Below are 12,949 nucleotides of genomic sequence, written 5' to 3'. Positions count from 1 at the left end.
TTTGGTTTGAGATAGGATCTCGTGTAGCTAGCTCTGGCCTTGCCTCTCACTGGCTAGATAGCCAAAGATGAGCTCCCGACTCTCCTCCTAAGTCCTAGAATTGTAAGCCCGGGTCATCACACCTGACCCGCCCTCCACCCACCCTACCCCTCTCTCCCTCTGTAGCTTTGTTGGCCTTAGACTTTTAGTCTTCCTGACGAGGTTTCCCAAGTGTTGGGATTATAGGCATTATTAACCCTATTACAAAGCACCAATGGCCACTCTAGAGCAGTGGTTCTCACCCTTCCTAATGCTGCGACCCTTTAATATAGTTCCCCATGGTGTGCTACCCCCAATCTTAAAATTATTTTCGTTGCCACTTCATAACCATAATTTTGCTACTGTAACGAATTGTAATGTAAATATTTGTGTTTTATGCCGTTCTTAGGTGACTCTTGTGAACGGGTTGTTTGACCCCCAATTTGAGCACCACTATTCTAGAGTCTTGTTATAACAGAGTCTCAAAAGTCTAGGCCAAGGCCCAAGAAACGCAATGTGTCTCTGTCTCTTGTCCCTTGGTGCTGCTAAGACCCCGGAGCCCGTGTACCAGTGCCTTCATGGTGGTGAGACTCGGGTATCTAGCCACTTTCCTGACTGCTTTCGGGGAGCGGGTAGGAATACGAGTCCTCAGCCCCCATCCTAGGTTTAATGAGGAGCTCTTGTTCCTTTTCATAAAGGCTAGGTTGGTCTACTGTGTTCCGTCTGTGCTTTCCTTGCGGGGGAGGGTCTCCTACCTTCACAGGTGTTGCTCAGGGCACTGGGCCGGTAGCCCTGCTCACAGTCACTGCAGGAGAAGGAGCCCACGGTGTTCGTGCAGACTCCTGCGGGGCAGACTCCAGGGAAGGCACATTCGTCCAGGTCTAGGCAGACAGACAACCGTGGCTGTGGAACCAGGAGCGCAGTCCTACCACAGCTTTCTCTCACAACACCTCTTGCCTATCTCTGGGTTGGAAGTACACTCTGGACCTCTAGACAAGGGCGAACCCTGGCCATCTTCTATGATACACTCCCCCACTTCCTTCCTAGAGAGCTCCATGGGTAACCCCACCCCCAGCTTATCTCTTTTGAGACAAGGTGTCACATAGCTCAGGCTGCCCACTGTGTAGCTAAGGCTGGCCTTGAATTCCTGATCCCCAAGGCTGGGATCATAGGCAGACACTATTGTACGTCACTTTAGATTCCCTCCTGTCTCTGGGACCATTTGTCTCCCCTCTGAATTTGGAAGTTATAGCAATAGAACCTCTCTTGGGGCTATGTCTCCCAGAGTTCTCTCTAACCTAACCTGGAGGATTAACCCCTGGGATCAGCCCGAGGCTGGAGGACAAACAGATGTTCTTTAAGAGGGAGGAAGGCCTATATTCTGTCCCTCCTGTCACCGTCTGTCTTGTGTTACCTTCACAGGCAGTGCCGGCTTCGTTCACCCAGTACCCACTCTGACAGACTGAACAGGTGTAAGAGCCTTCGGTGTTGAGGCAAAGGCCCGTGGGGCATGAGGCTCGGCTGACACACTCATCCACATCTGAAACAGACCATTGAGTTCTGTATGGGATTCTGCAGAGCAGGCATTCCAGAGACTCATAGGTGGGCAGGGAGGGTTAAAAGGTCAGGTCGGGCCTGGAGGACTAGTTCAGGAGTGGCTTCAGGGACTGGCAGCCAGAGGGGAAGATGTTGCAAGTTTGATTTGTCTGTGGAAGAATTGGTGCTACATCTTTGTACCTTGGCAGCCCTTCTTGTCCGGGGTGACCTCATAGCCCGGCTCACAGGAGCATCTAAAGGAGCCTTCCACGTTGATACAACTTCCATGGGCACAGATCCCAGGGGTCAGGCACTCGTTCACATCTGTGGATAAAGTCCAAGATGGGGCACTGCCTCCTCTCTTCCTTGCACTGTCTGCCACTCTAGCAAGCCTAGATCATCTCAACTATGAGTCCATGGAAGCAGCCTTCAGAGGGAAACTGCACAGCCCTGCCCCTTTATTTCGTCTAGGCAGAGCAGGGTCACACCCTCCTTAGTGCTCCTCAGCCCCCATAATCATACAGAACACCCTGCTTAGCCCTGGAAAATGAAGCCACCTCGAACACTAGCAATAAGGCATCCAAGACCCTCCATCGTGAGACTAGTCCTCATTAGTCTCTCACCTGCCACTAAAAAACCCCAATGTTTTACACCCAGCAAACAGTTCCAGTACATGGGTGGGCAGTGTGGAGAGAAGCCAGGCCATGCCTGGGTGGCTGTGGCTGTCCTGAGGGCCTGGGAACCGTCTGCCCTCTCATGAGCTTCAAAGCGTCTATTCAAAGCATGGCCCCTCCTGGCATCAGAGCGTTGGGCCTTGTTCCCTGCGGGGGCTGAGGGGAAAGAGCACTCCTCTTCCCACTGACACGGAGCTGTTTGGGAACAAGAAGCGCTACTGCTATTCAGTGTCCTTTTGTAGAACTCCAGTGTAGAAAAGCAGAGGGCTGGCTCTTGTCACCACTCAGCTTCTCACCCCGATCCACAGAGGCCAACCACAGAAGCTTCTGGAACTTTGGGATAGAGCATCAGAACGGATGTGGCTAAGCCCCAGCAGAGGGGCCCACCCTAGCTGATTCAGAGGGCAGAGTCCCATAACCGAAGCACACCCACATCGTGCTCAGTGTTGTCTGAGAACCCAATCGGATGATGGGAGACAATGTCCTCTAGGTCACTGCTGTCTGCCACCTCTTCCCCTCCCGGTCTGTGGGCTCAATCAGCCATCTCAAGGCAAAACAGCCCCCTCAGTGCCTTGGCAACCAGCCCTTACCTACACAGCTCCCGCTCTGGCCTATGTAGCCCTCCTCACAGGCTACACACGTGTAGGAGCCGGGGGAGTTGACGCATCTCCCATCAGGGCAGCTACCAGGGTGACGGCATTCATCGATATCTAGAAAACAAGAGCCCCTCCCTTGGTCATCTCCGAGAACCACAACCCATGGGTATTTCATGTCTGCAAATCTTTGGCCCTGCCCTGTATGGCGAAATGGATGTCAATTTCCATATCTGAACACCAGGAAAAAATGAGTTTCCCTGTGTTCCCAATGCACCTCCCACACACAGTCCTAGAGCAAAGATAAGCGAAAGGACTTAAAAAACGGAAAGACAGGCCCAGGTCGCTGCAGGAGGCTGTGGGTACTGTTAGCTGTAGGAAGTCAGAGAACTGCATGTTTCAGACTGGATCGTTTGGGACGGTCCCTCCTATCACCTTTGGTGACATCAGGCAAGGTAGGAAGATTGCACTGACCCCTGAGTCTGCCCTACCTGCCGTGTGTCAGGTACATTTGCGGAAGGTGTGTGTAGCCCTGGATGTCGGGCATTTGGGAGATGTAAAACTCACTCATCTTCAAACAGTAGCTTACATCTTCATTTTCGGGGCATGATATGGTTTTGTTTCTGGGCCCCTTGTGGTTGGGTGACATCAAAAGATTAGTGACAGCCAATGAGGTACGCATGGATATGACGTAGGTAACTTGGGAACCAAATCATTTCATCACACGCAACCCTTGAGTGTCTTCTTCCTTTCCTGGTGACTGGGCACAGTCCAAACGCTGGCTATTCTTTCTGTCTAGTACCAGAGTAAGGAAGCCTGGGTCAGAGTTCTCAACCGATTCTTGATGGACACAAGACACTGGTGAGATATAAGATTGACTGTGTGCTCTATAGCTGATTTGGGGGTTGGTTGTTAGTGAAGCAGAACCTAACGCGAGCTGCAATGCTCTGCCCAGATTTCTTCTTAGAGCAGAGCCCCGGGGAGTGACAGTGATGTTAATATATGAGCAGTCTGTCAGGGAGGGAAAGAGAGAGAGGTCAGAAGACCAGAATAGCCCTTAGTCTCCCCCCTCCCCGGAGCCAGGGGAGCCTCTCCTGAATGGGGAGTGGCTAGAATTGCACCATTAGATAAGCTCATCAAAGGAGGCCGAGGAAAATTCTGGATCGAGTGGACTCCATCCCCAAACAACCTGAGGCTATTCCACGGAACTCACGGTAGCTAAAGTGGGGCTTGTCACCGGATAGAGATCCTTCTGCCTAGTCAAGGGTTTGAACTTTAACCTAAAGTTATGGAACGCCTTGGTAGATTCCAATATTCTGGTTTGTTTTGGGAACTAATTATTGCTGTATTCCCAGCCCACGGATAACACACAGCTGGCACCCAACATGTGTTTGCAGACCAGAAGAAGAAACAATGTGCCTAAAATAATACACATTGTCCTCTTAGCGTAAGGCTGCGAAAGGGACTGCTAGAGGGACCCAAGGAAAGGTCGCACAGGACTAACCTGTGACCCTGCCACCCATACTCTGGGAGGGCACTGTGGCACCTTTCCAGGGACCAATCTCTGTGTGGGGAACTGAGAGGGGACCCACCTGTGTTCCTGGTGAGAGTACGAAGTGGGAGTGATGGGCAGGAGCCAGAGTTCAGGGGATCTTGGGTGAGAGTGGGGGACAGCCAAGGCCGTGACAGTGTAAAGGAGAATCATACTCTCTGTCCCTGGGAACCCAGAGTCCTGGGTATGATGGAAATGTCATTGAGACTGTTGCACGGGCCACTGTCCAAACCTCACAGTCTCTCACCAGAGACCTCGGGTTTCCATGGAGAGAGTAGTTCCTTCGTTGGAGACAGAAGAAAGGGAGAGGAAATTGCCTGGGCTCCCGGGGTGATGGGCAGGGTCTGTGGTTTCTGATGGAAACCCGGAGAAGCGTACAAACTACATCATTCTTTCAACAGCCCCAGAGTGTCTGCCCAGGGCCAAGAACTCAGCCTGACCTCCCAGATGAGGTGTCTGTCTAGAAGCTTTCCTCCTGATGGGTCAGAGCCATCCAGAGTAGGACGTGGATGTGGGGGAGTTGGGACATGACAGAGAGGGGGCCTCACAGTGTGCTTGAGGTGGCTCTGCACATCTTGTGTATGAGAGCCAATCAGTCCTCGGAGAGGAGTGTGGCAATTTCTATTTCCAAACATGAAACATTAATACAACCCAGACCTGTCTGCTCTGGAGCCTGTGCCCTTAATGCAGACGGTTAGTATAAACCTGATCTTTTAAGTGTTCTGGTATTCCCTGGTTCATTTCCTTTTCCATTTTTGTAAGTCCTGAGGTTAAATGCATAGCGCTGTGATGCCCAATGAGGCTCTCTTTTTTTTTTTTGTTTTTTTGTTTTTTTGTTTTTCGAAACAGGGTTTCTCTGTGGCTTTGGAGCCTGTCCTGGAACTAGCTCTGTAGACCAGGCTGGTCTCGAACTCACAGAGATCCGCCTACCTCTGCCTCCCGAGTGCTGGGATTAAAGGCGTGCGCCACCATCGCCCGGCCCAATGAGGCTCTCTTAGCGTGGCCAGCTGGCACTTAGCAGGGTACCTATCAGGAGCTGCCAGGCTATCTTGTTTCTATTGATCTAATCAGGACAGGGGATGGGTTCCAGCTTGGATCATGCCTAGGCCTGAGTTTGAGGTGGAGGGGCACTAAGAGGGGATCCCTGAGAGAAGGTGATCCCTGGGGTGAAGACAGTTTGTTCTATACCCGTAGATGTTTCCCCTCTGCTTAGATTTCCTGGGGCCTTGCTTTCCTGGTAGTGGACTGGGGAGAGGTCTCTCCTTCACAAGGTCCACGAGTTCACCTTTACTTCCAGGACTCTCTGGAACCAGGTAGGACAGATCAGACGTTATCCTGTCTTACCTGGTTCCAGATAGGTTAGTGGCAGGTCCAACCCTGTCTACAAGGAGACAGGTTAGCAATGTCCTAGCCCATCTTTTAGCTGCCTGTGAGGAAGGGGAGATCTATTTGTTAATTCATTTGTTCGTCAACCAGCATTTGCTGGGTGACTATGCACATGCTAACTACATACATGGTCCACCCTCTGGGAGTTTATATATTAACACACTTCAGTAAGAAGACTAAAGGTGCCAGAGAGATTAACTCTTCTCTGCTATCTACAGAGAGAACACATTTTCCAAGGTGATGGGGACAAAGATGTGCAAAGATGCGCATTTCTGTGGTGTCACATAGATTTGCATTTCCCTGCTACTGGGGAAGACAGGATGCTGACGTACCGCCCAAAAGGCAGGAGGGCTCAGGGATTCATAGACATGTCTCTGCCAGTGGGAACTGGCTTAGTGACAAGGGACTCTGTGGAGGAGGACAGCTAGAAGGGGAGCTGGTAGTCTGTAGTGTGTGGGGTAGCAGGCCGGTCCTTACCTTGGCAGTGTCCTTTCCTGACCATGACGTAACCCCGAAGGCATTCACAGTGGTATGAGCCCTCAGTGTTGCTGCATTGCCCACCGCTGCACACCCCGGGCTGCTCACACTCGTCTATATCTGCAAACACACAGGGTGGTCCCGAGTCAAAGCCCGCCCCGGAGGATGGGCATCCTTGCCAGAGGCCGTGAACAAGACTGCTAGCTAAGGGAGGCACGGATTCTTTGAAGGGATTCTTAGGTCAGCTCTGAGACTGTGGTCCCTTGAGTTCTTTTCTCCCAGGTGTAGCTACTTCTAGGGCTCATGGGAGCCCTTTTTTCCTCCTGATGGAAGGCTTGGGCTTGAGGTCAGGTATCAGTCTGTATAATGTTCTCCCTGCCCCAATGTTAGTACAGTAGACACGGAATCTACCACTAGAATGCTCCTCAAGGATGGACCTTCTCAGAAGGACAGAGAGCACTGCAGGCAGCCCAGGGTCTATAAGGTGCACTGACACCCCCCTCTGAGACTCTCCACTGCCAACAGAGGAGAAGAGGAAAGGATCTCATAGGCAGAGCAAAAGGCGGAAGTCTGATGGGAAAACCTGATTGACCCTAAAGCCCAAACTTGGTCAGGCCACTCCCCTGATGCAGTTCCCCAGCTCCTTGCCACCCCGGTCCTACTTGCAGTTTGGCTCCCAAACCCGGCCCCAGTTCTGCTGTATTTGCTCATCTGCCCGCCCTTGCTGTTATAATCCTAGCTATGGCAGATTCCCATGAGTTCAGCCTCCAAATCTCTGTTCACACGCATGCCTCTGCTGGGAGTGTCTCTTCCCTCCTGGTGACCAGCAGATTCCTAGTCCCATCTCAGACAGTGGCTCAGTGTACCAGCTCTGTCCTGTGACCACTCCCTGACTCCACCGCAGACCCATCCGGGTCTCATCTTTGCCCCCTTAGGGGAGTGCCTGGCAGTAAACATGGAGGAACGCTTGCTGGCCTCGATCAGGCATAAATCCAACGTGCTTCCACCGCGGGCATCCTTCCTATCATCCGGTTCACAGTGGAGCCTCCGGCAGAGCCGTCACACGCACCCTCACTCAGCCCCCAGGGAGATCCTGGCCTTCAGTATAGCGCAGACCCAAGAACCTTCCTGGCAACAACTCTCCAGGGAATTCAGAAACAGCTGTCTGAACTCTCGGAAGCTCTATTGCCAACGCAAAAGGAAAGGGAAGGCTCTCGAAGACAGAATGAACAGTGGAAACCTGGTGGAAAAAACCAGGTGAAGCCAGAACCACTCCCTAAAAAACAGATGGTGCTGGGAAAACTGGTCGTAGAGAAAAATGGAAATGAGAAAGGGGGTTCCTAAGAGCCATGCAAAGGCAGACCCCAGTTGGAGAAAGCATCCTGGAAAGAGTAAATAAAGTGCACAATGTCTTTGTGACATAACAAAACCACCACGCATTAAAAATAACGCAAAAAGGGGGCCAGCCATGGCTCAGTGGGCAAGAGTTTGTCACCCAAGCCTGGCAACCTGAGTTCAACCCCAGGACCCACAGAAAGATGGAGGAGAGAACCAACTCCTCAAAGCTGTCCTCTGACCTCCATACACATAAAACAAATAAGATGCAGCAGAGTACACAAACTACACCCACAAAGTTATGAGAAAAAGCAACAACCGCACTTGGAAAACAAGCAAAAGACGGGATCACAGATCCTGTTTACAGGCTGAGGAAAGCAGCTCACAAATGAGGAAATCCAAAGGCCGGAGTGCAGAGATACACTTATTCCAAGGAAGGTCATATGCAAGCTCTTAGATAAATCCTTAATGTTGAAATAATTTACATTTATTTCTATTTAAATGGCCGTTAAACTTGTAATGGTTTAGAATGATTAATTTATACATACGAATCAATGCTAGATTAAAATAACGAAACGCTGTTTTGTGAGACTGGCAAAACTTAGAAAGTAGATGTTAAATTGGATTAGGGCCTTCAAAGTGGCAGCCAAGCCCCAGTGGAAGCTCTTCAGCTGACCTCAGGCTCCTCCTGTTCCTACAGCTGTCGGGGCTGGCAGAGACATCTAGACACCAGACTGGCACAGGGCAGAGCCTCTTGTCTGGGTCAGTCCTTGCAATACTAATCCCTGTAGCCATAACTTGTCTATGGCCAGCTCCCAGACTGGACCTTCAGAGAGAAAGGCCCCTCACCACAGCACCCACCCAGGCTGCCTGAAGTTTGGAAATCCCCTGTCCCCTGCCTTTCCCCTGGCTCTGCACACTGCCATATGCGTCACCCCCTTCCTAACAGCCAGACGACAGAGCCATCTACCCTTAACAAACCCTCCTGGCAGCCACTGCCCATAGGACAATGGCCAAGAACTTCAGCTTGGCCCCGGAGTCACATCACAGATTGGCCTCAGCCCCGCCACTTCTGCTAACAAGCCCATACTCCAGTCACCCTGACTTCATCCTAATTCCCAGGGCATGCCAGGCCTGCCCACACGCTCGCCTGTGCAGAAACGGCTTTCTCTGGACTAGTGACCCTGTCCACTCCTGCTACTGCTCCTCGGGTACCTGGTACTGTGCATATAAAGGAGGGGATCATGGGATGCAAACCATGCTTTGGAGACAGCGTGATTTTGAATCTATGTCCTGTGCTGCTATAACAAGGCACAGTGTCCGCGGGTGTTTCAGCTCACCTCTCAGAGCTTCCTCTGCTAAAGCATGAAGTGTGGAACTGAGGACTGCCAGGGTTGGAATGGCGGGCCTTATATATAAAGTGCTCAGGGTGGCTCAGGGTGGCTCTGTGTATACGTGCTCATCAATGGGACCTGCTATTACTCTACCCCAGTTCAAGGACCCCCTCAGGGAAACCTTCCCAGATTCTCTGCTCTAGTCAGTCGCTTGCTCATCTAACTCGACAGCGCCATTATTCCTGCTCATGCATTTGGTTATCTTCAGACCTTCAGCCCAGGTCCTGGTACCTGGCCTCTCAGAGCTGGAGTCCTCGCTGAGCGCTGACCTGGCTCCCTCACACTGCTATTAAGCAGGGCTTCTCTGCCTCCCTTCCTCACATAATGAAGTGAGAGGACTTGGATGGCTTTGGATTCTGAGGGCCAGATCCTTGGAACCAGACGCCGAGGAGACTCTGCCAATGGAAGGATTCATTGCTCCAGGGCCACGCCGGGGAACAAGTGATCACGGCCAAGCCCATGACTGGTGCCAGAGATGTGAGCCCCCAGAACAGGTAGGGCCGTTCTCAAGGTGCAAGTTTCCCAATTACTTCTGGGTCTCCAGGCACTGTGTGGAAGAGACTTCCTTATATCTTTGTGAACTTATTCATTTAAAAAAATGTACAGGAGTGTTCTATGTTATAAAAGGGTTTGCACGGGGTGCTGGCTTATTTTATGTCAACCTGACATAAGCTAGAATCATCAGAGAGGAGGGAGCAGTAGTTGAGAAAATGCCTCCCTAAGATCAGACTATAGGCAAGCTTGTAAAGGCATTTTCTTAACTGGTGATTGATGTAGAAGCGCACAGCCCATTGTGGCTGGGGCCACCCTGGACTGGTGGTTCTGGGTTCTCTAAGAAAGGTAGCCGTGCAAGCCCTGAGAAAGCCAGTGAGAAACCCTCCTTGGCCTCCACATTATCTCCTGCCTCCGGGTTCCTGCTCTGTGTGAGTTCCTGCATTGGCTTCCCTCAATGAACTGTGATTCAGGTTATGGAAACCAAATAAACATTTCCCTCCCCAAGCTGCTTTTGGTCACGGTGTCACAGCAATGGTAACCATAACTAAGCCATACAGGAAGCCTGCTTACCAAGAGTTGCCTAACTGCGGCCAGGCCTTCTTGGAAGATGGTCAAAGCCTGCAGCTATCCCCACTGCTGGGGACCAGAACTCCTCACCCAAATGTACAAATGTCCCCTGGTCTGCTGAGAGTCCAAACTCCTATCCTCATGGGTCACCCTCATTCCCCAAAAGAAAAGTCTCCTTGTCACTCGAGTCCTGGCTTTTGGTCCCCGTCACCAGCCAAGTCTCTGGCTTCCTCTTGGCACGAACCACACAATTCCTTGAGGTCTTTGCAAACATTGCCATTTTCTGGGTTCCTCTTCTCCCCTGTGATCCCAGCATAAGCTCAGCTTCCTCTCAGATCAAGGTCAGAGTGCTGTCTCCTTTCCCACGGCTCTGGTACTCCCCAGTGGGAAAACTCTGCATGCCTGCCTCTTCTTCCACCCCAACTGCAGGGCCTAGCCACGAGGTGTTCTCCTGTGCCATCCCAGGCCTAAGGTGGGTCCGACTTACCTTGGCACTCCTGTGTGTCTCCCAGAGTGGCTAGTGAGTAGCCGGGATAGCAGAGGCAGGAGAAGGAGCCCACACTGTTGACACAGCGCCCTCTTCCCGCACAGGGATTCCTCAAGCACTCGTTGTCATCTGCCGAGAAGGAGGCAGGGAAGAAGGTCATGGAGGCCAGTGTGCCTTTCTCTGGGCATCTGCCAGCAACTTGCCCACACTAGAGGATGGTGCTATGTGACATGGAAGGGGTGTGGAAGCAGAGGAGGTAGAGGCAGAGATGAAAGTCTCCAAGGACAAAGCCACAGGTCAGCCTGCTGGGGCCTCTTAGGCCCTAGGAATCCTTGGGTGATGATCAGTGCCTCCTCCCTGCCCATTGTCCCCTTACTTCAGTGACCCCACAATCATTTCCTTTCTTCTTCAAGCCCACAGTGAATGTTTCTCCTTTACACAAAGTACTGATCAGGAGAATGACACATTTGATGATTTTTCATGCTCCCAAGGGGCAGCCCTGGTGAGGCCTTGGTCTGCTCTGTAGCTGTAGGCAGAAACATGGCTACTTTGAGGTGGGGGAATGCTAGTTCTGGCTTGGGACCCTTTCTCCTAGAGTCTGGTGGCCTTCACAGTCTGGTCATAGCCTGACTTAAGGTCTAGTTAAATGTGTCCACAGGAACTGCTCTCCTAAGCTCATCAATCATAGCACTTTACATACATCTTATGCAGCCTGACTTCTTGACTCAGACCCCACACCCTATTTGTATTTGCCCCCACCACTCAGCAGTCACAGGACACCCTGTAAATACCCATGCAATAGGCCTGGCTGGGGTGGAGCCGGTAGCCAGGGTTGCAGAGACATCTGTATCCATCTGGAAGGGTCACACAGGTTCCAGGGCCACAGATGTTGGAAGCCCCAGCGAAACATGGATCAAAGCCTGCGGAGATGGGCCAAGCAGAGATAATGGCTGAGTGAAGGCCGCATGAAGGCACTCGAACCGGGTGGGGAGACAGCAGGGGCAGGTCCAGGGGCCTCAGAAGACTGCTGGAAGTCCACCTACCTTTAGCACACCCTCTCATACCACTGTATAATACGGTCTCAGAAGACTAATGGGACCTGTGCCTGGGCTCTGAGTCACTTGACAGAGACCTAATGGCTTCTGGTAACCCATATTTCCTACAAATGACTCTCACCCTCATCCTAAATGTGGGCATAGCTCTTACCCAAAGAACCAGTGCTAGCCACCCCCAGAAACTCTTACATATCTTCGCATAGACTGACAGGTCTTGTGAATAGGTTACAGAGACTGAAGAAACTAGCTTATTTTTTCTCGTATCTCTAATATTAGAGAAGTACCTGACACTTATGTTGAATGAATGAAGGAATGAATGAATGATGAACCAATAAACAATAAGGGAGCACTGCTCTCATCTGTGTCCACCCTGTTGTCTTATCCTATATCCCACATACCTAGGGGTCCCTTCCCTGCCCCACCACTCTGAGAGAAGCCAGAAGCCCTACCAGAGTGGGTAAAAAGTGGTCCAAGTTGGAACACAGAGGGGCTTCATGGCATTGCTAATGTGCCCTGAACTGAATGCCTACAGTGGCCTATGGAGCAAGGTCATCTTCTCTCTAGCTTGGTTCCAAGTCTGTATTAGCTGATCCCAGCCAGAACCCAAGTGTCCACTCAGAAGGTGAGGTTGGAAGACAGCAGGGCAGCAGCTGGATTAGACACAAGATTGAAACTGATGCTGGTGGCTCTGCTACCCGCATGGTTGAGGACCACTGCTGGGCCCAGCCTGGCTTCTCTGTACCATGGTCTTTTCTCCAGGAGTATTTCAGCTGTCAGTCTCAGTACTCCCCAGTGGAGCCCCACACACTCAGCCCTTCCTGCCTCCTTGGAAGGAGATGCTTCCTGAAGTCCCAGGAGACTTCCTCTGAATCCTGGGGGAGGTCATCTGAGACCGCTGAGGAAAGCCAAGCCCCATCCCACCTGCGACTTTCTCTGCACCAGGCTGCAGGCATTCTTCTTTCAACGCAGGAAATCCAGAACTCGAGCTACCCTCGACTCCTATTCAAGGTGACCCCCTAGCTAAGAGCAAAGCTAGTCCCTAGGGAGGTCAGGCAAGAGAGCACAGGTGTGCAGAGAACACAGGCGACACTACTACAATGGTAACCTTGTAACTTCTACACGACACTACTACAATGGTAACCTTGTAACTTCTACACGACACTACTACAATGGTAACTTTGTAACTTCTACACGACACTACTACAATGGTAACTTTGTAACGTCTACAGGACACTACTACAATGGTAACCTTGTAACTTCTACACGACACTACTACAATGGTAACCTTGTAACCTCTACACTACACGACACTACTACAATGGTAACCTTGTTCTCTTGAACGAAGTCCCCAGGCAAAGAGCCTCTGTGAAAGGCACATTC

The 12,949-nt window shown here is 51.4% G+C and overlaps 1 protein-coding gene across 1 annotated transcript in view; it reads right to left on the bottom strand.

The window, feature by feature from the left end:
• Positions 1-12,949, bottom strand: part of Ltbp2 (latent transforming growth factor beta binding protein 2) — a 78,660-nt gene that overhangs the window by 10,401 nt on the left and 55,310 nt on the right. Inside the window, exons 17-23 of the mRNA XM_041658643.1 lie at positions 11,306-11,434; positions 10,515-10,643; positions 6,237-6,356; positions 2,819-2,938; positions 1,756-1,878; positions 1,433-1,558; positions 774-899 (exon numbers count right to left, since the gene is read on the bottom strand). Coding sequence (XP_041514577.1) covers positions 774-899; positions 1,433-1,558; positions 1,756-1,878; positions 2,819-2,938; positions 6,237-6,356; positions 10,515-10,643; positions 11,306-11,434 — 873 coding nt within the window. The remainder of the gene's footprint in view (positions 1-773; positions 900-1,432; positions 1,559-1,755; positions 1,879-2,818; positions 2,939-6,236; positions 6,357-10,514; positions 10,644-11,305; positions 11,435-12,949) is intronic.

The sequence above is a fragment of the Microtus oregoni genome, unplaced genomic scaffold (genome assembly GCF_018167655.1).
Source record: "Microtus oregoni isolate MIOR12 unplaced genomic scaffold, Mior012 000009F_ref0000495, whole genome shotgun sequence".
NCBI lineage: Eukaryota > Metazoa > Chordata > Mammalia > Rodentia > Cricetidae > Microtus > Microtus oregoni.
Note: the sequence above shows the minus strand (reverse complement) of the source record. Positions and strands in the feature narration are given on the sequence as shown.